Below are 24,681 nucleotides of genomic sequence, written 5' to 3' on the forward strand. Positions count from 1 at the left end.
CCAGAATATATAAAGAACTCTTAAAATTCAACAATGGAAAGACAAAAGATCCAATTTTAAAATGGCCAAAATAGCCATTTCTCTAAAGAAGATATACAAATGAATAATAAGCACATAAAAAGATGATCAACATCTTTAATCCTTAGGGAACTGCAAATCAAAACCCTGCTTCATACCCATTAGGATGGCTGTAATAATAAGTGTTGGTGAGAATGTGGAGAAATTAGAACCCTCATACACTGTTGGTGGGATCGTGAACTAGTGCAGCTGCTTTGGGAAGCAGTTTGGCAGTTCCTCAAAAAGTTAAACATGGAGTTACCATGTGACCCAGCAATTCTACTCCTAGGTGTATACCCAAGAGAATTAAAAGCATACATTCACACAGAGATTTGTACACTAATGTTCATACAAGCATTATTCATAATGGCCAAAAAATGGAAACATTCCAAGTGTCCATAACAAAATGTAGTATATCTACATAATGAACTATTAGTCACAAAAAGGAATAAAGTATTGATATATGATACAACATGGATGAACCTTGAAAATATTACGTTAAGTGAAAAATGCTGGTCACAGAAGACCACACTTTGTATGACTCCATTTATATGAAACATCTGGAGTAGACAAATCCATTGAGACAAGAAGTAGGGCTGCAAGGGACTAGGGGAGGGGAGAAATAAGGAATGAGTTTTGGTTTTTGGAGTGATGAAAATGTTCTGGAATTAGATAGAAGTGGTGGTTACACAACCTCGTGAAATACTAAAAACCACTGAATTGTACGCTTTAAAAGGGTAGCTTTTTATGGTAAATTATATCTTTTCTTCAAAAAAATGTGTAGGAAGCAGGGCAGTTACTGTGCTTATGTCCATTTTGTAAATGAAGAAAATGATGACAAGTTTAAGAAATGTACCCAAACTTCTAGTTCTATAATGGAAACAAGATTCAAATCTGGTCTTCTGATTGTATGGGTAGTCTTCCATGCCAAATGTCAGACTTTTCAGATTATAAGTGATTCAGCAGTTCTTCCCCACATTATTTTATGCCATGTTAGTGGCTCAACTGTTTATCCATTATTGCTGCAATAATGGATAAACAGCAATCTTTTATTTAGTGTTTATTTTATGTCAGGTACTTTACATGTATTATCTCTAATCCTTATACACAGCAATTCAGATAAGGACACTGAGGATCAAAAAAGTTAAGCATTTGCCCAAATTCATACAGCCAGCAAGTGGTAAAGCCAAGATGCAAACTCAGCTTTTCTCATCATGTCACACTGCCTCTCTATATCTCCTGTGTACTCCTTAATGTTTATTGAACACTTACAATGTACCAGGTGTTACTTCAAATTCTTCACACAGATTATTTTACTTTTTTTTTTTTGGTTGCACAGGGTCTTAGTTGCAGCGGGCATGTGGGATCTAGTTCCCTGACCAGGGGTCGAAGCCGGGCCCCCTGCATTGGGAGCACAGAGTCTTATCCACTGCGCCACCAGGGAAGTTCCCCAGATTATTTTACTTAATCCTCACAAGAATTCTCTAAGTACCATTAATACCTCCCTTTTGCAGGTGGGGAAACCAGGGTACAGAGAGGAAAACCATTTTACCACAGGTGTCAGGGCTAGAAGGTAGCAAAGCCAGGATTCAAACAAAGGCTGCTCAACTTCACAACCTGTACCCTTGAGCACTGCATTATAGAATTCTCTCTCTTACTCATTTCAATTCCATTTCCAGTGGCTTTCTAGTAGAATCTTTACAAAGCTCGCAAACTTTTTTTTTCTGTTTTAAAAAGAAAAGAAACAAAGACCAAAAATCTTTTCTTTAAAACTTTAAAATGGGTATAAATTAGAAATTATAATATTAATAAATCAAAGGCCCATAAAGAGCTTAGATATTTGTATACTGATAGATGCCCAGAGATTTTTATGCCAATTGGGACAATTTAATTTGCATAGGAAGGTTACCAATCAGCAATTTTCGATTTTTCTATTGTAATAGGATATTTTCCTTTACATGTACCCAACTTTTTAACATTAAAAAACTGTGCAGGAAGATAAGAACTACTAAGTACCTTTGTAGCTTAAAAAGATTAAGGACTTAAGCAAAGGGTTGAGTTAGAATTGTTATTTTCCCCAAAGTATCCCTTCATAAATATGAATAAACACAAAAGTACATAATGAGGGGCTTCCCTGGTGGCGCAGTGGTTGAGAGTCCGCCTGCCGATGCAGGGGACACGGGTTCGTGCCCCGGTCCGGGAAGATCCCACATGCCGCGGAGCGGCTGGGCCCGTGAGCCATGGCCGCTGAGCCTGCGCGTCCAGAGCCTGTGCTCTGCAACGGGAGAGGCCACAACAGTGAGAGGCCCGCGTAAACAAAAAAAAAAAAAAAAAAAAAAAAAAAAAGTACATAATGAGGAAGACCATATTCAGAGAATCATTTTCTTAAAAACTCTATACACTTTAGATAAAAGGAATCAAGATTTAACCGGTATTAAATGAAGTCCCCAAAACAGTAACAGATGAAAAAAATTAAACCCACCATCAAAAACTTTTAAAATTTACATGTCTGGAAGGATGTATATCAAACCGTATTGTTTATTTTTGTTATTAAAAACACACATTTTTTAAAAAGATGAACAAATTTTTTTTTTTTTTTTTTGCGGTACGCGGGCCCCTCACCACTGTGGCCTCTACCATTGCGGAGCACAGGCTCCGGACGCCCAGGCTCAGCGGCCATGGCTCACGGGCCCAGCCGCTCTGCGGCATGTGGGACCTTCCCGGACCGGGGCACGAACCCGCGTCCCCTGCATCGGCAGGCGGACTCTCAACCACTGCGCCACCAGGGAACCCCCGAACAAATTATTTTTAAAATTTATTTTATTGAAGTATAGTTGACATACAATGTTGTGTTAGTTTCTGGTGTACAACAAAGTGATTCAGTTATATATATGTGTATATATATATATATTCTTTTTCATATTCTTTTCTATTGTGGTTTATTACAAGATATTGAATATAATTCCCTGTGTTGTAAGTAGGACCTTGTTGTTTCTTCATTCTATATATAATAGTTTGCATCTGCTAATCCCAAACTCCCAATCCATCCCTCCTCTACCCTCCTCCCCCTTGGCAACCACAAGTCTGTTCTCTATGTCTGTGAGTCTAAAAAAATGAACAAATTCTTAATTTAAAAAAGTAAAAATTCTGCCTGGAATTATTGCTTTATTATGGCAACTTCCAGGGGCCTTCAATATGGACCACCAAAGTTCAGCAAGGACCAACTGATACTGATTCTTTGGAAATATGAAATTAGCTGAATTAAACTGCAGAAGAAAAGCACCTCTGCAAGCATGCTTCGTGAGGAGTGCCTTAGAGGCAGTATGTCACAGTGGTTAAAAGCAGAAACTTGGGAATTAGACTGACCTGTGTGTGACTCCCATTTTCTGCACTTACTGCCTGGGTGACTTTAGGCAAGTTACTTTAACTCTCCTAAACCTCAATTACCTAATCTGTATATTGGCAGTAACATCTATCTCATAAAGTTACGAAGTTAGATTACATATTAATAAATAAGATTATCTACTCTAAGTGCTCCTACATACTAAATGCTCACAACACATATCCATTATTGTTAGCAATAACATGACAAAACATTTCTTAACGTTTTGCATTTCCCTTTTAACCAGAAGTGTCTCAGAAGAGGTGTCTCTTATTTCCTTTTTTAAAGCCAATTTTCACTTACCTCTGGCAGGTTTTCATGATCAAATTTCCAAAATTCTTTTCTTTGTTTCTCTCCCTCTGACTCCCCAAATTAAGTATGTCTGTAGTTTTGAAATATTTGTTCCTTATATCTTCATTCATTCATTCCTTCATTCCTCCACACAATGAGCATTTTGAAAGTGCCTGATTTATGCAATGCACTGATCTGTGAAAAGCTTATAAAACTAATTAGACACAGACCCTGCCCTAAAGAAGCCCACAGTCTTCTTTAGCAAATAAAAACGCAGGAGAGGGCTTCCCCGGTGGCGCAGTGGTTGAGAGTCCGCCTGCCGATGCAGGGGACACGGGTTCGTGCCCCGGTCCGGGAAGATCCCACATGCCACAGAGCGGCTGGGCCCGGAGCCATGGCCGCTGAGCCTGGGCGTCCGGAGCCTGTGCTCTGCAATGGTAGAGGCCACAGTGGTGAGGGGCCCGCGTACCGCAAAAGAAAAAAAAAAAAAAAACAAACGCAGGAGAAGGAAGCAGCCACATAGCACAGGGAGATCAGCTCGGTGCTTTGTGACCACCTAGAGGGGCGGGATAGGGAGGGTGGGAGGGAGACTCAAGAGTGAGGAGATATGGGGGATATATGTATAGCTGATTCACTTTGTTATAAAGCAGAAATTAACACACCATTGTAAAGCAGCTATACTCCAATAAAGATGTTTTTAAAAAATGCAGGAGAATGGGTTAAACCTGAATCTCAGATAATGAATAATTTGATAGTACTATAAGTTATGTCCCATGCAATGAGACACAGTGCAGGGGAAGGACTATAATGTAATATAAATACTATAAAAGGTCGTACAAAGTGTCCTGGGAATTTAGCTAAACTTCCGAGTTTGCCTAAAGTCTGATTGGACTGACTTAGTAGGAATTGCATACCCAGTGCTCCTTGTCCTGGGGGAGACAGGCACACCGTATTTCCGGATTGGAAGGCTAACTCTATGCGAACCGAAATTCATCCGTCAGCTTTGCCGCCCCCGGCCGCTAGATGCCGCCACAGACAAATTTATTGAAACCCTAGACAAACAGGATCCGAGCCCCTCTAGATCCTCCCAGGATCCTTCAATGCTGGAAGAGACGTAACGCGCGAGTGGAGAAGGTCTCACGAGAGTGAAAGAAAGTATCGCGATTTTTTCTTTCTCTCCTTTTTTTTTTTTTTTTTTTTTTTGCTTAGCGACTGACAACAGGCCGGTTGCTCCGAGTAGAAGCGCTTGGCCTTCTTCCAAGTAGAAGTGGCCTGGCCTGAGATTGGAGTGAGACCCCAGCCCTAGGCTGGGGTTCTTTCCACATAGAGGAGACGGATTCAGAGGGGCTACAGGTAATTCGTACTCACCCTAGCAGAAAGAGATCTTTCTCCCACCGTAGAGGAATAGAAAGGACTCCCCTTCCCTCTCCCCTTCTCCCCTCCACCTCTTCCCATCTTCTTGACAACTGTTCTTTCCCTCCTTCCTTCACGCCATCACCAACCATCCTGCTTCCTTTACTCCCCAAGAAACTTAAGTGGGATCCGATATACAAGACGGGGGTGGTGTGGTGGGGTGATGCTTTCGGGATTATTGGGTGGGACCAAGAGGCTGGAGTTTACCCTGTCTTCGGGGAACGCCCCTCCTTCCCAGGTAACCCCAGAGACAGAACTCTTTCTAGAGCCTCTACAGCCTCCCCAGATAAGCTCCGGCCGCCTTGCGAAACTGATCGAACCGGAGGAGACAGCCATTATCCACAGACAACTGTTTTGCCCTTGCGCGGGTATCTTACAGCTTTGGGGAGCTGCTTCAGAAGTTGGCTGTCGTTTCTCTCCACGATTCCCTCGTTCCTCAGCCAGCCTGCCAGCAGTTCCTAAATAAGGGCTGCAACAGAATGACTTAACTGCTTGACCTGGGGCCAAGAAGCCTTAAGGAAAGTTTGAATGGGGGGGTATGGTAAAGGTTTCAGGTAAAACTGGTGTCTTGGGTAAGGAAGAGGAACCAATGCTGGTTTGGAATCCACCTCCCCACAGAGTGCTTAATGTCCCATGATAGGCGCTCTGTAATCATATTTCCTTTTGCTTAGACCAAGACCGTTGAAAACCAGACATATGATGAGCGTCTAGAGATTAACGACCCTGAAGAGGTTGCGAGTATTTATGCTCCAACCACAAGACACAAAGGTAAGAGAGGCATGAAGAGGAAAGAAAGAAATGGTTGTTTTTTGTTTTGTTTGTTTTGCAATTGTAAGTCAGCGGTTACTAAAAACAAACCAAAATTTGTAAAAAAAAAAAAAAAAACTCCAAATAAACCATGAGGATCAAAACTGTTGATCTCACATGAATGACATGTAGCTTAGAATGACATGTAGCTTAGAACTTAGCCGTACTTTCTTAGAAACAGGAACAAAACAATTGTCTATTACCACATGGAGAATACGTTTGACCCTGGTAGGTACCGCCTTGAGGGTTGCCGGATGGATTCCTGATTGTCCCCAAGAATTTTCTATTTTCTATTAGCAGATGTTGGCTTTCAGAGTCAAGTTACTTGCCATTGCTCCTGTTTTCCAAATAGTTAAGGGGGGAGAAAACACAGCCACCCAGATTGCAGGATCTTCCATCAACCTAACCACTGTTCCCCATCGCCATTTACTTCATGATACTGTTCTGCCCACAGTCTGCCGGGGGTTCATGTTTGTTTGTTTAATTTATCAAAACTCTTTTGCTCAGTTCTGAAGATGCTTCAGTTACCTATCCTTAACCTGCAATTCCAATTGAAACCTCAACAGAATATTTTCAGAGGACTTGACACCATCATTTGTTCAACAAACATTTTTTGAATGCCTATTATCTGTCAGCCTTATGCTTGGCACTACGTATACAGTTTTTTGTTTGTTTCTTTGTTTTGGCCATACCGCGTGGCTTGTGGGATTTGAGTTTCCCGACCAGGGATTGAACCCAGGTCTTCGGCAGGGAGAGCTCAGAGTCCTAACCACTGGACCGCCAGGGAATTCCCAGGTATACAGTATTAAAAGAGACATTGACCCTGCCATCCTGATGCCTGTAATTATGGGAGACAGATGCCAAATGAATAAAGAAACACAATTACAAATGTGGTAAGTGCATTGATGGAAGCAGAGTTTGATGTTATGGAGAATACTGGTGAGGAGTGGGATCTACTTTTGATGGAGGGGTCAGGGAAGACCTAAGGAGGTGATGGTTGAAACTGAAAGGTGAGAAGGATTTAGACACAGAGGAAAAGTAGGCCAGGAAGAGGGAGCCGCTAGTGAAATGTGAAAAGGACCTGAGGCCAGAAAGAACTTGGGTTACTTTGAGGACTTGAAAGAGACCAGCATATGGTAGGAGAGAGTAACCTCAGAGGTAGTCAGGAGGTATAACAAGCAGGGCTTTAGCGGCCATACTGCTGTTATGCATGGCATGGATTGAAGGGTGCAAAGGTGAAAGCAAGGAGCCGGTTAGAAGGACTGTCGCCATGGCTGAGTTGAGGTGTGACAGTGGCTTGGTTGTGGGGAGGAAGTTGAGAATAGAGAGAGAATTGGCAAACGCTAGAGGTATTGTTGTAGTAGAATCACTAAGACTTGCTGATGGATTGGATTTAGCTCTTGAGTTAGGAATCAAGGATGACATCCAGGGTTGTTTGTTTATTGTGGTAAACTTGCCTAATATAAAATTTACCATTTTAACCATGTCGAAGTATGACAATTCAGTAGCATTAAGTACATTCGTGTTGTTGCGTAAGTATCTCTACTATTTCCAGAACTTTTTCATCATCCTGAACAGTTATTATTAAACAATAACTCTCCATTCCCCTCCCCTCCCCCCCCGCCCCCCAGCTGCTGGTAACCTCTATTCTACCTTGCCTCTATGAATTTACCTATTGTAGGTACTGCATAAGCAGGATCATACAGTGTTTGTCCTTTCCTGTCTGGCTTATTTCACATAGCTTAATGTTTTCAAGGTTCATTCATGCTGTAGCATGTGTTAGAATTTCCTTCCTTTTTATGGCTGAATAATATTCCATTGTTTGTATAACCACATTTTGTTTATCCATTTGTCTGTCGATGGACACTTGGGTGGTTTCCACCTTCTGGCAGTTGTGAATATGCTGCTATGAACATTGGTGTACAAGTATGTGTTTGAGTCCCTGCTTGCAGTCTTTTGGTGTATGTATACCTAGACGCTCAGGTGTTTTTTTTTTTTTTAACCAGGTCATTGACCTACTTATTTTTGTTTTAAATTTTTAATTTTTTAATGCCTGTCATGCATATTTATTTATTGAAGTATAGTTGATTTACAATGTTGTGTTACTTTCAGATGTATTGCACAGTAATTCAGTTATATTTATTCATATATTCTTTTTCAGATTCTTTTCCCTTATAGGTTATTAGAAAATACTGAGTATAGTTCCCTGTGCTATATAGTAGGTCCTTGTTAGTTATCTGACACCCAGGTTTTTTGTTTTTGTTTTTTAATATTTAGTTATTTATTTGTTTTGGCTGTGCTGGGTCTTAGTTGCAGCATGTGAACTTTTAGCTGCTGCACGCAGGCTTCTTAGTTGCAGCATGCGGGATCTAGTTCCCTGACCGGGCGTTGAACTTGGGCCCTGTGTACTGGGAGCTCGGAGTCTTCCCCACTGGACCACCAGGGGAGTCCCCTGACACCCAGGTTTTTGACTTGAGCACATTTATAATCTTGCCAGCTGTGGACATTATAATTTGTTTTCAGTTTAGGCAATTTAAAAGGCAGAAAAATGGTGTTTAGTGGGCATTCATTTGACTTAGAAATCATTGAACATGTTTTCATGCCAGTTAATAATATCTTACATCTGGTTATGCTTTTAATTGTTCAGAATATTTTATTGCTTTTATCTTATAGACAGTGATTCAGATTCATATTTGTGACTACTATTTGCCAGGAAGTAGGTCATTTCCTTCCACATAAAATTGTTTTCAATTGATCCTTACAACAATCCTGACTGAGAAATATTACTGACCCCATTTAGAAGTGGGAATACTGAGACTCAGGGAGGTTAAGTCATTTTGTCCACCTGATAGAGTTGTCCTATAAACCCAGTCTTCTGACTATAAATCCAGCACTCCTTTTGCTTTACTAATTACTAACTAATTACTAACCTCATTTCACCAATATGTAAACTAAGGGCAGATTTTATGCTATTTATGTAATGGCAGATAATCAGTTAGTATAATGTCTAACCTAATGCCTTAAGCATACTAATACTTAGTAAGTATATCTCAAATTGAATTGACAGAGCCATGACTAGAATTCAGTTTCCTGTCTTTCAGCTAGATATTCTTATAAACCCTGTTTCATAAAATGGTTAGAGCATAAAATATTATAAATGAAAAATATCTGTCTTTGAAAATCATTTTAACGATAACCTAGGGACTTCCCTGGTGGCAGAGTGGTTAAGACTCCACGCTCCCAATGCAGGGGGCCTGGGTTCGATCCCTGGTCAGGGAACTAGATCCCACATGCATGTCGCCACTAAGAGTTTGCATGCCACAACTAAGGAGCCCACCTGCCACAACTAAGACACAGCGCAACCAAATAAATATTTTTAAAAAACCCCAAAAAACAATAACCTAAAGGGAAAACTTTTCTTCCAAGGACTTCGTCGTTCCGCCCATCTTCCTAACAAGACTATGGCTGACAACAGCAGTGATGAGTACGAAGAGGAAAATAACAAGGTGCAGTATAACCCACAGCTTCTTGTGAAATTTCTGCTTTGAATTTTTAGTAGTTAGTTTGAAATGACAATAGTTCAGTAGCAAACATTTCTTAAATACTCACCTCCAGTGATTGGGTTCCTTTGAGCTCGTGGAGGACAGTCACGAGCCAAGAGCATTAAGATTTTGACTCTCCTTCTGGAATAAAGCTTACTGTTATAGCTGATGTTTTGGTGAGAAATTTCATATAACACAGGCCCGTGTTTCACAAACTTTTCTAGTCATAATAATCAACTGGGGTACTTATTTAAAAAAAAAAACAGATAGGAATTCCCTGGTGGTCCAGTGGTTAGAACTCTGTGCTTCCACTGCAGGGGGCACGGGTTCGATCCCCTGGTCGGGGAACTAAGATCTCACATGCCACGTGGCACGGCCAATAAATAAATAAATAAATAAAAAAAAAATTTAGAAAAACATTTCCAGTCCCCACCCAGAACTGCCTAATCAGAATCCTGAAGGTAAAAGCCTGCAAATGTGTATTTTGAGCAAGCACTCCAAGTCATTCTTATGATAAAGAAAGTTTGGAATGATTCATCTGGCATTGGTTCACTGTCAACAGTTGTGATACTTCTAGTATTTTGTGAAAGAGACTTTAGTTTTGAAGTCTTAAGGCCCAGATGTCACTTTGCTGTTATTCTGTGAACCAAGAGAATCACCGTTTCTGGAAGTGGGATGAGAAGACGCCTTCAATTTGCACACGTGCACTGTCTAACAGCCCGTGTTTAGGCTTAGCACATGGTCCAATGGTTATGTTTTAATCGTCCTCCAAGAACAGGCGTTTTGAAAACTCAGGTGACGGAGAATATTTGAAGTAATGCAGAAAGCTGTAGCAACAGAGACGGATTTCATAGAAAGTCTTAAAGGTCATGTTTTAAGATAGCCCCACTTTGTGACTAGTGTGCTGTTTGACATCTTACCTACAAAGTCATTTTTTGGCATCTTGTCTGTGGTATATAAAGTCTTCTCCCATAGGTCAGAGATTTTGCAAAGCACTACTTTGAAGAAGCAGACAAAAGAAAAGTGAACAATTTTCCTAAATTGACCTCCTAATTTTGTATATTCGCCCTAAATTTTTCTAGTTTTCATCATGATGTAGTCAATATTCAAGGCTCATTTTCTTTCCAATTTAATATGCACCCAGAATCAGCAGATAGGATCCACTTTTGAATAATCTTTGAGCTGACGATATTCTTAAAAATCTCTCCTTGCCAGACTGCTTCCCATGTGACCAAGAATAATTTGGGCAGATTTTGAATTAGGAAAGAACACTGTGGGAGATTCTTACCAATTGTATACCAATAAGGCATATTCTGCAACTGTGTCATCAGTCTCACATGTTACAGATTAGTTAAAATATATTTTTATCTATGTGTAATAAATCTGTGTTAGGCTTAGAGGAGAATGTAACCCAAAGAAGTTTTTGATGTCCAGTAATGTGTCACAGTTTTATATGTCAGTAGCTGCTTTAATGTAAAAGAAACATTAAATAATTTAAAAAACTAGAACCAATCATCTCTTAACCTCAGTGTAAGCCATATGGCATATGGAAACCAAGCTTGAAAAACCTATTTTTAAAGGGGGCCAATTGGCCACCCTTTAGGTCCTAAGTGAGGGCATGCCACAGGCTCCAGGCCCTAAAGTCAAAGACATGGACCCTGTCCCAGCTGCCCCGGCAAGCCCAAGCACCACCTTACCCCTTCTCGTCAGCTTGAGGGTGGGGTGGTGCATCTAGAACCCAGAAAGGTAGGTCGTAATGCCAAGGACAGAAGAGTCTCTTATCTTGAGATATAATGTACAGTCATTGCATTTAACTTACGGGGGAAGGGAGGGGAACCATGCATAGGTCAGATACCCATTGAATGGAAAGGGAAAACACACAGTCTCCGGAACTGCTGGTCAGAATCCAGGCCCGGGGTTGACTATGAACTTTCTTCTTTTGATAGTTACAAGCAGCTTACCCTGGGCAGTCTTGCAAATTAAATACTAGATTTCCTCCCTGTGATCTCTGTGAGTATTAAGATTCCCTAAAGTGTGTCTTCCCTACTTCATCTTCCCCCATTTCTTCCCAAAATAACTATTATATTTAGAGTTGCTTTCTTCTTCAGAAGTCCCTCAGTTTTAGAGTTGAAGCTGACTGGGTAAAGTTTATGCAGAGTTCTCAGAATCTCCTAAGTAATAGGTAAGAGAGATATGTATTGGATAAAATTTATACCCAAGCCTCGAGCAGAGGAAGAGACCATGGTTATAGAAAGTGGGGACTCAGTAGCTAAGGAGGAGCAGAAGAAGGTTCTCGAGGCCCTTCTTGGGAGTGCTTCCTTCTCTTTCCAGTGAATTGGTGTCAGGCGGGAGGGTTCTGGTTAGAGTACTAGGAGAGAACTGGGTAAAGGTATACTAAATTTCTCCTTACCTGGACCTTTCTATCTCCTGCCCTATCTCAGGAGAAAAAGAAGACCTCGCAGCCCACTCCTCAGCGGGGCTTTAGTGAAAACGATGACGACGACGATGATGACTCATCTGAAACTGATTCTGATGACGACGATGATGATGAAGAGCACGGGGCCCCTCTGGAAGGGTGAGAAAAGCTCCCTTGCCAAGGAGGAAAACGCCTCCTTCAAAACACTGGACAGGAGGACGTCAGTGAGAAGTGAAATTCCAGCAGCTCTTTTGATCTCCTCTATTTAGGATTATCAGATGCTCAGAAACCCAGTGTAATGAGTTTTCCTTCTTTTTCGGCTCTACTGCCCGCATCCTGTGATGTCACTTGCACTATTGGAAACACTTGTGGGCTCAGGGATTTCATGAGGATTTGCTGAGTCAGCTTAACTGATGGTCTCTGACTTCAAGGAGTTCACATTCTAGGGAAGAGAAGATAAATTTATACACATACCAAAGCATTTCTATCTAGCAAGGAAAACATGCATGCACAGGAACATTTCTATTTTAGGCTCAGACCCTTTTAGGACGGGTAGAGAATAGGTGCATCCGGAACCCTGTATTGAGGCAAAATGTTCCTGCATGGTGCTTCAGTAAAAATTCTCCTCACCATATTCCAGCTCTGGTGCTAGATTAACCATGACCCACCCCTGTAGGTTTTAATCAAAGTAGATTCTAAAGCCCATTCAATTTAAAATACAATTAACTGGTGTAGCCAATCAGTAGAATTCTTTCTAGCGTTAAAAAGTGTGAGGCAGCACTCTATGCACTGTAAAGAACAATCTCCAAGGGACACTGTTACGTTTTAAAAAGGTATAGAAGTCTTTATGCTGTGCTACCATGTGTATAAAACAGATGTTACATAAGCCATCTCTAGGCTGCCCTAGGAACTAATAACACTGATTACTCTTGGGAGGGGAACTTGGTGGCAAAGGAACAGGGGTGGAAGGGGACATAACTTTCCACTGAATACATTTTGTGCCTTTTATTTCCTGTCGTGTGCATGCATACTTTATTCAATGAAGTAGTTTAATAAAAATAAAAAGTTACCTTTGAATTATCCACCTGAAGGTAGACACTAAGTAAATTAGGCAAATGTTTAATACCAGACTGACTTTTCATGCTTCCCAGTTTACTTCATGATTCTGCTTCCATAAATTATAATCTGGGGAAATATAAACTATTTAGTTTTTTTGTTAAGCAACTCTTCCCAGAAGAACCTTAAGTAACTTTCCTAGTCACTTATATACTTTGTCAATTCATTACATTTTACTTAATTATAGTCATTGATATGTACTCTACTTCTTTTTTACTGTATACATTTCATGTATTAATACAAATATTTTTAATAACTGCGGTATTCATCTTGACATATCTAACCATCTCTCAAGTGTTGGACATTTTGTTTCTAATTTTTTACTTTTATAAATAACACTGAAAAACATCTTTGTAAAAATTCCTTTTTTTCTTGGGGTAAACCATTTTCATGTCAGAAATTAAGATCTCATTCCATCTTTTCTCTTCATCCCCTTCATTCAAAAAAAAAAAGGGAAAACAATTTCTGCTACATTCTAAAATTTTTTAAAATTATGTTTTGGATTTTCTGTAGCTCTGTTCTTCATTGTCAGAGATAGCTGAGAGCTAATTATAATCACTTTTAAAGTTACCTTGCAAGCTGCTCAGAAAAGGCAGATGTGGGTGGAGCAGAAACTAGGTCCAGAGTCATATGCCCTGTAGCCAGAGTAACACCCGGGCTGAACCAGGGCTCAGCAACCCCTGCTCTTCTCTGGCTACCTTGAACCACATTTTCCTTTCCCCAGTGCCTATGATCCTGCAGATTATGAGCATTTGCCAGTTTCTGCTGAGATTAAGGAACTCTTCCAGTACATCAGTAGGTGAGTACCAGGCCCTCCCACCATAATCCCCAGCCCTGCCTTGCCCTTTCCTTCCTCTAGTCTGAAACATGGCCATTCCCCTTAGGTTTTTTCAGCCTGAATAATAAAGTAAGTTTCTCTGACAGTTTCCACCTTCCCGTGGCAATATCTCCTAGGTATACACCTCAGTTGATTGACCTGGACCACAAACTGAAACCTTTCATTCCTGATTTTATCCCAGCTGTCGGGGATATTGATGCATTCTTAAAGGTACAGTCAGAACATCCTAAAACTGACTCCTTAGGTGTTTCTTCTGACCCCTCTATCACTCTAACAGTTCCACTAATTTCCCTGACTACCAATAGCTACCTTAATATATATTCTTCATTTCACTGGAGTTCTTAACTTGCTCTCAACTCCAAATTATACTTATTGCTATTAGGTAATAATTGATTATCTCACTAGGTGTTAAAATTTGTCATATATCTGCCTCCTGGGGTTATCCATGACTTCAGCTTTATATCTAAGGTCCTATAGATCATGTATTTTTTTTTCTAGGTAGTACTTTAGTACAGCATGATATACAGGCATGCTTTTTAATACTAGAAATAATGATGAACCAGAAGAGTTCTTCCTCTTCAGCTTATTGGAAGCAAGTATACCTTTTTAGATCCCTCCCATGTTTTTTTTCTCTGCTTTCTTACCTTTCTCCTAACCAGGTTCCACGTCCTGATGGAAAGCCTGACAGCCTTGGCCTACTGGTATTGGATGAGCCTTCTACAAAGCAGTCGGACCCTACAGTGCTCTCACTTTGGTTAACAGAGAATTCCAAACAGCACAATGTCACAGTAAGATACTAGCCTAGCACAGGCCCCAGCTCCAGGGGGCCGAGAGTAGAAGCCTTGCTAGTATTTGAACAGTTGACTTACTGCCTATTAAAAGGGATGGCTATGGTTTCAACCAGCCCTGTTTTTTTCAGTAACAATTGTATTAAGATATAATTTACCTACCATGAAATTCACCCTTTTAAATTGTACAATTCAGTGACTTTTAGTATATTCACAGAGCTGTACAACCATCACTACTATTTAAGAACATTTTCATTATTCCAAAAAGAACCCCCTTGGGAATTCCCTGGTGGTCCAGTGGTTAGGACTCAGCACTTTCACAGTGGTGAGCCCGGGTTCAATCCCTGATGGGGGAACTAAGATCCCACAAGCTGTGAGGTGGGGCCAAAAACCTAAACAAAACAAAGAGAAACCCCATACCCATTAGTAGTCACTCCTCTCCTCATTCCCCCTGCTCTTAAACCCTGGTCACTACTTCATTCCTTTTTTATGGTTGAATAATATTCCATTGTGTGGACATACCATATTTTGTCTATCCATTTACCAGTTGTTTCCATGTCTATTAATTCTGCATCTATGAATGTATACAAGTTGTTGCATGCACATATATTGTTGTCTTGCGTATATAGGTAGGAGTAGGATTGCTGAGCCATATGGAAACTGTTTAATATTTTGAGGAACTGCCAAACTGTTTTCCAGAGTGGCTGAATCATTTTACAATCCCACCAGCAATGAATTAGAGTTCCAATTTTTCCACATCCTCACCAACACTTGGTATTGTCTGTCTTTTTTATTCTAGCCATCCTAGTAGGTGTGAAATGGTATCTTATTGTGGTCATTCCTGTCCTATTGACCTGCCCCCTTCCCCTGGCTCCAGAAGATTTTATCAGGGTTTCCTATAATCTTCATTTGGCTCCTGGCAGGCTTCACTTTTCAGCAGTTACCTTGAATACGAAATAGCAGCATATGATGAGGCACTCTGTAAAAACAAGAGTAGAAACATCCTTCAGGACTTCCCTGGGGGCGCAGTGGTTGAGAGTCCGCCTGCCGATGTAGGGGACACGGGTTTGTGCCCCGGTCCGGGAAGATCCCACATGCCATGGAGCGGCTGGGCCTGTGAGCCATGGCCGCTGAGCCTGCGCGTTCAGAGCCTGCACATCCGGAGCCTGTGCTTCGCAACGGGAGAGGCCACAATAGTGAGGGGCCCGCGTACTGCAAAAACAACAACAACAACAACAACAACAACAACAGAAAAAACATCCTTCAGGGGCTTCCCTGGTGGTGCAGTGGTTAAGAATCCACCTGCCAATGCAGGGGACACGGGCTCAAGCCCCGGTCCGGGAAGATCCCAGATGCCGCGGAGCAACTAAGCCCGTGTGCCACAACTACTGAGCCTGTCCTCTAGAACACGTGAGCCACAACTGCTGAGCCCGTGTGCCACAACTGCTAAAGCCCGCGTGCCTAGAGCCCATGCTCTGCAACAAGAGAAGCCAACGCAATGAGAAACCTGTGCACCGCAACAAAAGAGTAGCCTCCACTTGCCGCAACTAGAGAAAGCCCACGCACAGCAACAAAGACCCAACACAGCCAAAAATAAATAAATAAATTTATTTTTTAAAAAATTCTAGAAAAACAAAAAAAGAATATCCTTCAGTGCCATCAGCCAGGCTTTCCCCTTATTTTTCTAGCAACATATGAAAGTAAAGAGCCTGGAAGATGCAGAAAAGAATCCCAAAGCCATTGACACATGGATTGAGAGCATCTCTGAATTACACCGCTCCAAGCCCCCTGCGACTGTGCACTACACCAGGTAAGAAATAGTACATTCTTCACTGTAGTAACCCATGGTAACTTTCACCACCTGGGAAGCCATTGCTTCTGAGAAGGGGGTCCCAAGGCTGGGACATATTTGAGATATATCAACCTGAGGATCTATGGATCCTGGCTGCTACTGGCTAAGAGTACAGACATGAAGATTATGATTTATCTGGTATTATTACTTAGCCAGCTTCTCCAAACCCCAGGTGCTGGGTAAGTTTGGCCCACCCAGTCTATGTTCTCCTGAAATCCTAATGTGCCAGACTGAGAATCTCCCTTCAGTCTAGAATATCCTGATGCAGAGACTGCTGATACCTGCCCATGTCCTCTATTCACGTTTACCTCTGTACTTGTAGGCCTATGCCCGATATTGACATGCTGATGCAGGAATGGTCTCCAGAGTTTGAAGAGCTTTTGGGAAAGGTGAGTGGAAGGTAGCAGGAGCTCAGAAAGTGTGGCATTCATTCTAGGGCCCAGTGTTTTCTCTCTTCTTGTATTACTATTATCATTAACTTTTAAATTGAAATATAATACAAAATCAGAAACATACATATAAGTATTGGTTAACTTTCACCAACTGAACACCTTTGTGTAACCAACACATCAGATCAAAAAAACAGAACATCTCTGGCATCCTGGAAGCCCCTCAGGCTTCCACCTCCCAATGGGACTATTTTCCTGACTTCTAATAGCACAGATTAGGTCTGCCTGGTTTTTTGTTTTGTTTGTTTGTTTGTTTTTTGGCCATGCCACATGGCTTGCGGGATCTCAGTTCCCCGACCAGATATTGAACCTGGAATCAGTGAAAGCCCGGAATCCTAACCACTAGGCCACCAGGGAACTCCCTAGGTTTGTCAGTTTTGTATTTTATCTAAATATAATCATGTTCCTTTGTGTCTTATTTGCTCATCTATATTGTTCATCCATATGGAGAGTCATCCATATTGTTCATATATCATGGTTATATATTTGTTCTCACAACTGTATGGTATTCCATTGTTTGAATATATCCATTCTATGATAGCCATTTGGGTAGTTTCCAGTTTGGGGATATTACAAATTACTCTGTAATATTATTGTCCTACTACTATGAGTACATACCTTTTGATGTACATTTTGTATTATCACTTTAGACTCCACCTTTTCCACAGAGGTATATATGCTATTCTAAGAAGCTGAAGTCCTATTCATAATGATCCTAAATTTTTAAAAAGTGCCCAGGAATATATTTAATAAGAAATTGTCAAGACTTTTTTGAAAACCAATTATAAAACTTTAGTGAAGGTTAGACACAAGCTCTGAGTGGATGAGGAGTCAAGCCATGTTCCTGGAAGGGAGGGGTCAATCGCTCAGCACTGTCAGTCCTCCCCAGTTCACCGTGGAAATGGAAGGCCGTTTCAATTAGGATTTTAACTGCATTGTTTTAGAAACTGAAAATTCGGTAACAAAGTTTATCTGAGAGAATCAATTTTTAAGACTAATCATGAAAATTTTAGGGAAAAAATGAGGATTTGCCCTGTCAGACATTAGAAACACATTATAAAGCTGTAGTAAATAAAACAATAATGTACTGGTTAGGAACAGAAATAGATCAGCAGCACATAACAATCCAGAAACAAACCCATGTAAATGCAGAAATTTGTTGTATAAGAAAGATGGTTATTTTAAATGATTAGAGGGACTACCTTGGCAGTCCAGTGGTTAAGATTCCGCACTTCCAATGCAGGGGGCGTGGCTTCGATCCCTGGTCCGGGAACTAATATCCCAGGTGCTGCGTGGCCAAAAGAAAAAAAAAAAAAAAAAAACTAGTTGGGAATTAAATGATTAGAGATAGGATGGGTTGTGATGAGATGATTGACCAGCCATTTGAGAAAAATTAAATAGATCTAAACCTCAACCATATGCATATAGGAATTCCAAATGAATTAAACAGTTAAAAATAAAACTATACAGGACTTGCCTGGCGGTCCAATGGTTAAGACTCCACGCTCTCAATGCAGGGGACACGGGTTCGAGCCCTGATCGTGGAACTAAGATCCCGCATGCCACGTGGTACGGCCAAGAAGAAAAAAAGTTACTTACATATATATGTGATATTACTGTCCAAGCAAAAAGCTCTTACATATCAAGAAAAGAAAACTGAGCAAAGATGATAACAGGTCCTTCCTGGCCATGTTGCTTAAAATTGCTTCACCACATTCCCCAAGCTCTTTCCCTGCTTTTTCTCCATGCTACTTACCTTCTAACATATTGTATACCTTACTAATTTTGTCTTTTGTTTCTCCCTACTAAAATATAAGCTCCAGGAAGACAGAGTTTTCGGTACATGTTTATTGAGAAATTGTTGTAAAAGCAAAAAATTTGAAAACAATCTCTTTTCTCACAGCATTTTAAAGCTATAGCTGAAGAAAACTGTTTGATTAGGGAATTGAATAGATAGATTGTAGTACATCCATTCAGTGAAATACACAATGGAGTATTGTTTGGCCTTATTTTGCTCTGATACAGAGAAATACCAATGACATGTTGTTACATGGAAAAAGGAAATTGCAGAACCATCTACTCTGATTTTTGTAAAAAGAGAACAAAAAATTTTTAAGAAGCCAATGGTTTTTAAACTTACAATATTAGTTTAGATCTGGAGCCTGCTGAGATGTCATGTCATTTTTTTCTGTTCCTGTGGTGTCCAAGGACCATTAGGCCTTCTAACACCAAGTAACTATAAATACTTGGCCATAACTTGGGTCCAGTTTCTTCTTCACAAATACACACAGGAAGACTGCATGGCAGTATATTTTACTTTATTTATAAAATATTTTGGTCCTGTTATATCATATGCTACTTTGGTGGTTAATGAGTTTAACCATTTTACTGATCGGGGGAAAAGAAAAGGCACGTTGTATTATTTGCTAGGGCTGCCATAACAAAGTGCCACAGACTGGGTGGCTTAAGCAACAGAAATTTATTTTTTCACACTCTGGAAGCTAGAAGTTGGAGATCAAATTGTCAGCAGAGTTGATTCCTTTTAGACCCTTTCTCTTTGGCTGTCTCCTCCCTGTGTCTTCACATGGTCTTCCCTCTGTATGTGTCTCGGTTCTAATTTCCTCTTCTTATAAGGATTCCAGTCATACTGGATTAGGATTCACCCTAATGACCTCATTTTAACTTCTCTTTTTTACGACCATATCTGCAAATATAGGCACATGATCTGAGGCACTTAGAGGTTAGGACTTAAAACACATGAATTTTGGGGGAACACAATTCAGCCCATGTCACCCCTTATGCTCGGAGCTCTTTTGCTTCAGAGAGAGTGAGTGATGCTAGGACCACTGAAATTTCAGCCTTTTGACTCGGGTCCATCCCGTGCCCCTCCTAGGTGAGCCTGCCCACAGCAGAGACTGACTGCAGCCTGGCACAGTACATAGACATGATCTGTGGTGAGCCCTTCCATCCCTTCCTTGACCCCCATCTCTGGATAAAGTCATTGTGGGCTGTTGAAAAGGCTGGTTCACTCTGAGTTGCAGCCTTTACTTTAAGCCCGTTGTGCTATTTGGCAGCACGCGAGGGTGGTATTTGGGTTTATGTGACTACCTGCTGGGTATTTAACCCCCCGAGTTATAGTCACACATCCCGTCTGGGAGGGGACTGGCCATCCTAAACAGAAATGCCCCATAGCTTCCGGATTTTTGTTTATTTCTGCTCACGGGAGTTCTTGATTTCAGCCATCCTAGACATCCCCATCTACAAGAGTCGGATTCAGTCCCTCCACCTGCTCTTTTCCCTCTACTCGGAATTCAAGAACTCACAGGTAAGACCAGCATTGGAGATTGACTTAAGCTGTAGTGAGGACTGCTGCTGTCGCCACTGACTTAAGCTGTAGTGAGGATTGCTGCTGTCGCCACTATTTTGGGTCTGCTGTGATTCTGTCCTGTGACAGTGGAGAATGTCTCTGCCTGGAGTTACCATCACCCTTCCCCATAACGAAGGGAGCTGCAAAGCAGGCAGGGGTGGGGCTTGTAAAGGAAGGGGAAGTAGAAGCAATGTGGGCCTTAGACAAGGCTAGGTAAGGATCTACAGTGGACACTCATTTTTACAGGAGAACCAAGTGGCCTAATGAATGGAAGCAGGAAGCAAGGTTAGTTCTTGCTAAAATGTAGTAACTAGTATGTCCTCAATCCTTCATGTTCCCTCTCTCTCCTCACAGCATTTTAAAGCTCTAGCTGAAGGCAAGAAAGCATTCACCCCTCCATCCAACTCCACCTCCCAAGCAGGAGATGCAGAGACATTAACCTTCAGCTGAGACACCTCCCATGTCACTCTGTTTCAAGGCTGAGCTGGCTTCTCTGCCCCATCTGAGAAGGAGGGATCACTGTCAGCCACTTGGCGGCCTTGCCTGCCTCACAGCTTGATTCGGAGACAGCGCACGTCTTACTGCCCTCTCTGCCAGAAAGCACTGCCCATGGTCATTAAATGGCTAATGCCTGTGTCAGAGTTCCTTCCCATGGAAATTAATTATGCATTTACACTACTGTGGGGATGTGAGTTAGAATCACTGGAATTCCTGGGATCCCAGGATGCTCAGGTTGGGAGGAAGGCTTAAAAGATGTTCTTTTGAGATAGCAATAGAATTATTTTCTTTCATTCTTAAAGTTAGTTGGCAAAGATTTTACAAATAAAATACTCTTATCTTTCAGGTTATCCTGCTCTCCTTGAAATATGAAAGAGAGAAGGCAGACTGAGCATAGGCAGAGATAAGGAACTTGGCCTAGGAATAGGCATTAAGTGAATAGCAGTTTAAGCAAATCAACTTTGTGAAATAAAATCAAACCCCAGTCCTCCAAGGTTGGCGATAGAGGGGAAACTTTTTTCTCCCAGAACTTATTTTTTCTGGGGGTCTCCCACCAGGTAGTGCTACCTGCCTTACAGGCTACCTGCCTGTCTAGCTCCAGACCTGTCTGGTTGTGGTCTTAGGGAGCCTAGCTATTGCAGTCACCCAGGTGAGAGATGATGGTGTCCTGGACTGGGTGGTAGTGGTAGAGATGGACAGATTCAGGAAATATTTTGGAGGTTTTATCAGCTAAGCTCCAGTCAGAAACCATACTAGTTATTTCTAACAAAGGATGTTAATTTAAGTATGGGCAGTTGGTTACAAAAGTGTTGGAAGGGCTGAAGAAACAAAAGGGAGAATGGAGAGTGCTGAAGGAACAAGAGGCTAAAGGGGAGTGTCCACTGCTGGAAACAGAAGAGCTGCCACAGTGGCTGGGATGGCTGAGCAGGTCCGAGACCCTCACCCCTACTACAGCCACCCTGGGCAAGCGCTGCTGCCTCCTCTATCCCACCCTCTCCTGGCTTGCTGGTGCCTCCCACTGGCAGAAATTAACAGCTGGCAAGGGAATCTGGAAAATCGAGCAGCATAAAGTATAGAAGGGAAGGTGTGGGGTACGAGACAACAGATAAGCAACCAGGAGAGGTGGAACCAACAGAACTTAGTGATAGAGTGAATGTGGGGGAGGGAAGAGAAGAAAGGGCGACTCCCAGGTTCTCTGGCTTGAGCAGCTGGGCGGGTAATGGAGCCAAGTACTGATATACGGGGCAAGAACTGATCGGAGGGGAAAATTACAGTAAGATGCTACAGCCTAATACATACCCGAGAAACACGAGACAGGAAGGGCATCGTTTCCTACAGACCCTTAAGCCAACTCTGATGTTCATCTCATGCTTGAACTTGAGCAGGAACATCTGAGCTCAGGCCTCACTTTGACACCATATTGGGACCAGGTGCTCTGCTCTCAGATGGATGCCATTAATGCTCACATTTCACTCAAGGAAAAAGAGAGGCAAAAACATGATAGGAACTCAGATTCTCCATCAGGTTTTCAGGGAACAATCAGACTGCCTTCTTTGGCTAGAACTGAGACTCAGCTCTAGTAAGTACAGTCGACTCTCGTTATTCACAGTAGCTATGTTCTATCGAGGCACCGCAGACACAATTAGCAAATACTGAACCACTGCTCCTGGGGGAAATACAAGGTAAGGTTCCTGTGTGCCTCTGTCATAACACTGTCGTCAACAACCATTGATTCACTGAACTCATGGCCACCAGCACTGTAAGTCATGCCATAATGAAGCGTATCTAACGCACTCTCTCTGTAAGGCACATGACAGCCTTACTACACTTAGTTAACTCTAGCCAGCACCTCAGCACTATGCGGGTAGGGGCCATTTAATTTATTTATTTTCAAATATTTATTGTATTTATTTGGCTGCACATGTCTTAGTTGTGGCACGGGGGATCTTTTTTTTTTTTTTTTTCAGTTGTGGCATGTGGGATCTAGTTCCCTGACCAGGGATCGAACCCAGGCTCCCTGCATCGGGAGCATGGAGTCTTAGCCACTGGACCATCAGGGAAGTCCGGGGGGGGCATTTTAAACACTGAAACCACCACCAACAAGCAAGAAATGAGGCATTAGGTACACCTTGGATAGGGCACTCATTTAGAGTGTGAGAGCCGAAACCAGGAGGCAGGATGTCGCCTTGTTCAGCCTCAGCTGGGAAGGTACGTGTCAGGCGACTCACATTTTTCACTGCTCTAAGCATGTTTGCAAACGATTGTAAAAACACTGCAAGTATTGATTTTAGGATTACAGATACATTTTAGTAAGTGAATTCGCAAATACAGAATCTGCAAATAATGAGGATCAGCTGCCTCAGTAACTGGCTAACGCGCAGGCCTGTAATGTTAGCCTGTCTCCCTACCCGAGCATGTCCACTGACCTGTCCAGTGAGCACTTCAGACACTGTTGCTATCATGGGCTCCTCCTCCTCCACAATCTGAGGTTACTCTCTTGGCTACTTGATCTGTGGCCCTAGAAAAATAAGTTAACTTCTATGCCTCAGTTACTCTAGCTATGGAACAGTTATAATAAACACTAACTTAACTCCTAGGCTTGTCCTACGGGTGAAAATACGTGAAAAGATTAAATGCCACAAAATGTAAGATCTAATAATTATGTTACTAAGTACAAATTTTTCACTTGGCCTTTTAGACTTTCCATTTGGCTATTCTCTCCCTGCCCGAGATTCTCATTTTTCTAATTCCCCAGCGAAAACCGCAAAACCAGCCTGCTTGCCATGCTCTACACATGATTCATGAGTTCCCTCTTCTAACTAAACCTTTATGCAGTCTATTTTCCTGGCTTGAAGTGTCCCTCCCCTCTGCTATCCCAGGCTCTCTACATTTCTAAATAAATAAAACTTGAACACAAGTATTTACATTTGCATTCCCTCCTTTAACCTTCCTAAAAATGACAGTATAGGAATTTTTTTTAAAAGGTATAAACCAGCAAGGACAGATAATAGGAAAGAAAATGACTATAGACCAGAGAGCAATACAATTTTGAAAGATGGACAAGTGGTTACAGATTTAGTGGGCAGGGGGAGGGGAAAAAACCTGATACTTGATTTCCAGTAGAGGAGAGGGACAGAGAAACCAATAAGAAGTAAGCCATTTGACACTGCAGAATCCTGGAAAGGATCAGGAATCGAAAATGTCAGATATTTCTGATGGCATGTGTGCAGGGAGGGGCTGCAGACAGGAGGATTGGCTGAAGGTTTGTAGAAAGATGGGATCCCCAGAAACTTCCCTATCTGTGCTGCCCACCTCCTTACCCTGGCAGAACATAGTCCCCTTTAAACCAAGGCGCCTCTGGACATGAGAACACCAAGCAATTCTGAGGACAGGAATAAGGGGCCATATTTAAAATAAGAGGACAAAATAGAGGAATGAGCAATGAGACCCTCAGCCCTCTTCTGGCTTATCCCTCCAAAGCACAATATCGGAGCAGTCCTCCCTTGGGAAACTGATCAGCCAAAGAGAAAAGACCTAAAGATACTGACAGAGAGTCTTCAAGCTTATAGACTTACTTGGTACCCCCTACCTACCATCAACTTCCATTCAGCTTGCGGGTATCTCATTCTTGTGCATGTGTGTGTGTGTATGTGTGCGCAGGCATGCTTGCAACTCTCATTCTTAAATGTGAATGTACCGTCACCAGGCATTTGAAGAAAGCCAGAAAAAGACAAAAACAGAACAAAGGATATCAGAGAAGCAAAGCAGGCAAGATATGAAAAAAATTTTTTTAACTATAATATTCATAGAGCAGTAGTTCTCAAGTTTGGTTGCATGTTAGAATCAACTGGATATATATATATAT

General features: G+C 41.7%; 1 protein-coding gene across 2 annotated transcripts; it reads left to right on the forward strand.

Moving 5' to 3' along the window:
* The first annotated feature begins 4,879 nt into the window (after positions 1 to 4,879).
* Positions 4,880 to 21,166, forward strand: IFT46 (intraflagellar transport 46). Of its 2 annotated transcripts, none has more exons than XM_032640919.1 (12): positions 4,880 to 5,083; positions 5,815 to 5,911; positions 9,377 to 9,456; positions 11,934 to 12,067; positions 13,749 to 13,823; positions 13,979 to 14,072; positions 14,522 to 14,650; positions 16,339 to 16,460; positions 16,825 to 16,891; positions 19,845 to 19,905; positions 20,191 to 20,276; positions 20,673 to 21,166. In XM_032640919.1, exons 3-12 carry the CDS (start codon positions 9,412 to 9,414, stop codon positions 20,766 to 20,768), a joined length of 909 nt encoding a protein of 302 aa, XP_032496810.1. In that variant the 5' UTR covers positions 4,880 to 5,083; positions 5,815 to 5,911; positions 9,377 to 9,411; the 3' UTR covers positions 20,769 to 21,166. The 2 variants fall into 2 exon arrangements, with proteins under 2 accessions (XP_032496810.1, XP_032496811.1); XM_032640920.1 differs by having other exon boundaries at positions 4,920 to 5,083; positions 5,523 to 5,911; positions 20,673 to 21,161.
* The last annotated feature ends 3,515 nt before the right edge of the window (positions 21,167 to 24,681 follow it).

This window comes from Phocoena sinus, chromosome 8 (assembly GCF_008692025.1).
Source record: "Phocoena sinus isolate mPhoSin1 chromosome 8, mPhoSin1.pri, whole genome shotgun sequence".
Classification (NCBI taxonomy): domain Eukaryota; kingdom Metazoa; phylum Chordata; class Mammalia; order Artiodactyla; family Phocoenidae; genus Phocoena; species Phocoena sinus.

Excerpts from the sequence above, each read along its gene's own strand:
- IFT46 (XM_032640919.1), top strand. The coding sequence starts at position 9,412 with ATGGCTGACAACAGCAGTGATGAGTACGAAGAGGAAAATAACAAG. Across the intron at positions 9,457-11,933 it reads ACGAAGAGGAAAATAACAAG|GAGAAAAAGAAGACCTCGCA; the intron begins GTGCAGTATAAC and ends GCCCTATCTCAG. Across the intron at positions 14,073-14,521 it reads ATATTGATGCATTCTTAAAG|GTTCCACGTCCTGATGGAAA; the intron begins GTACAGTCAGAA and ends TCTCCTAACCAG.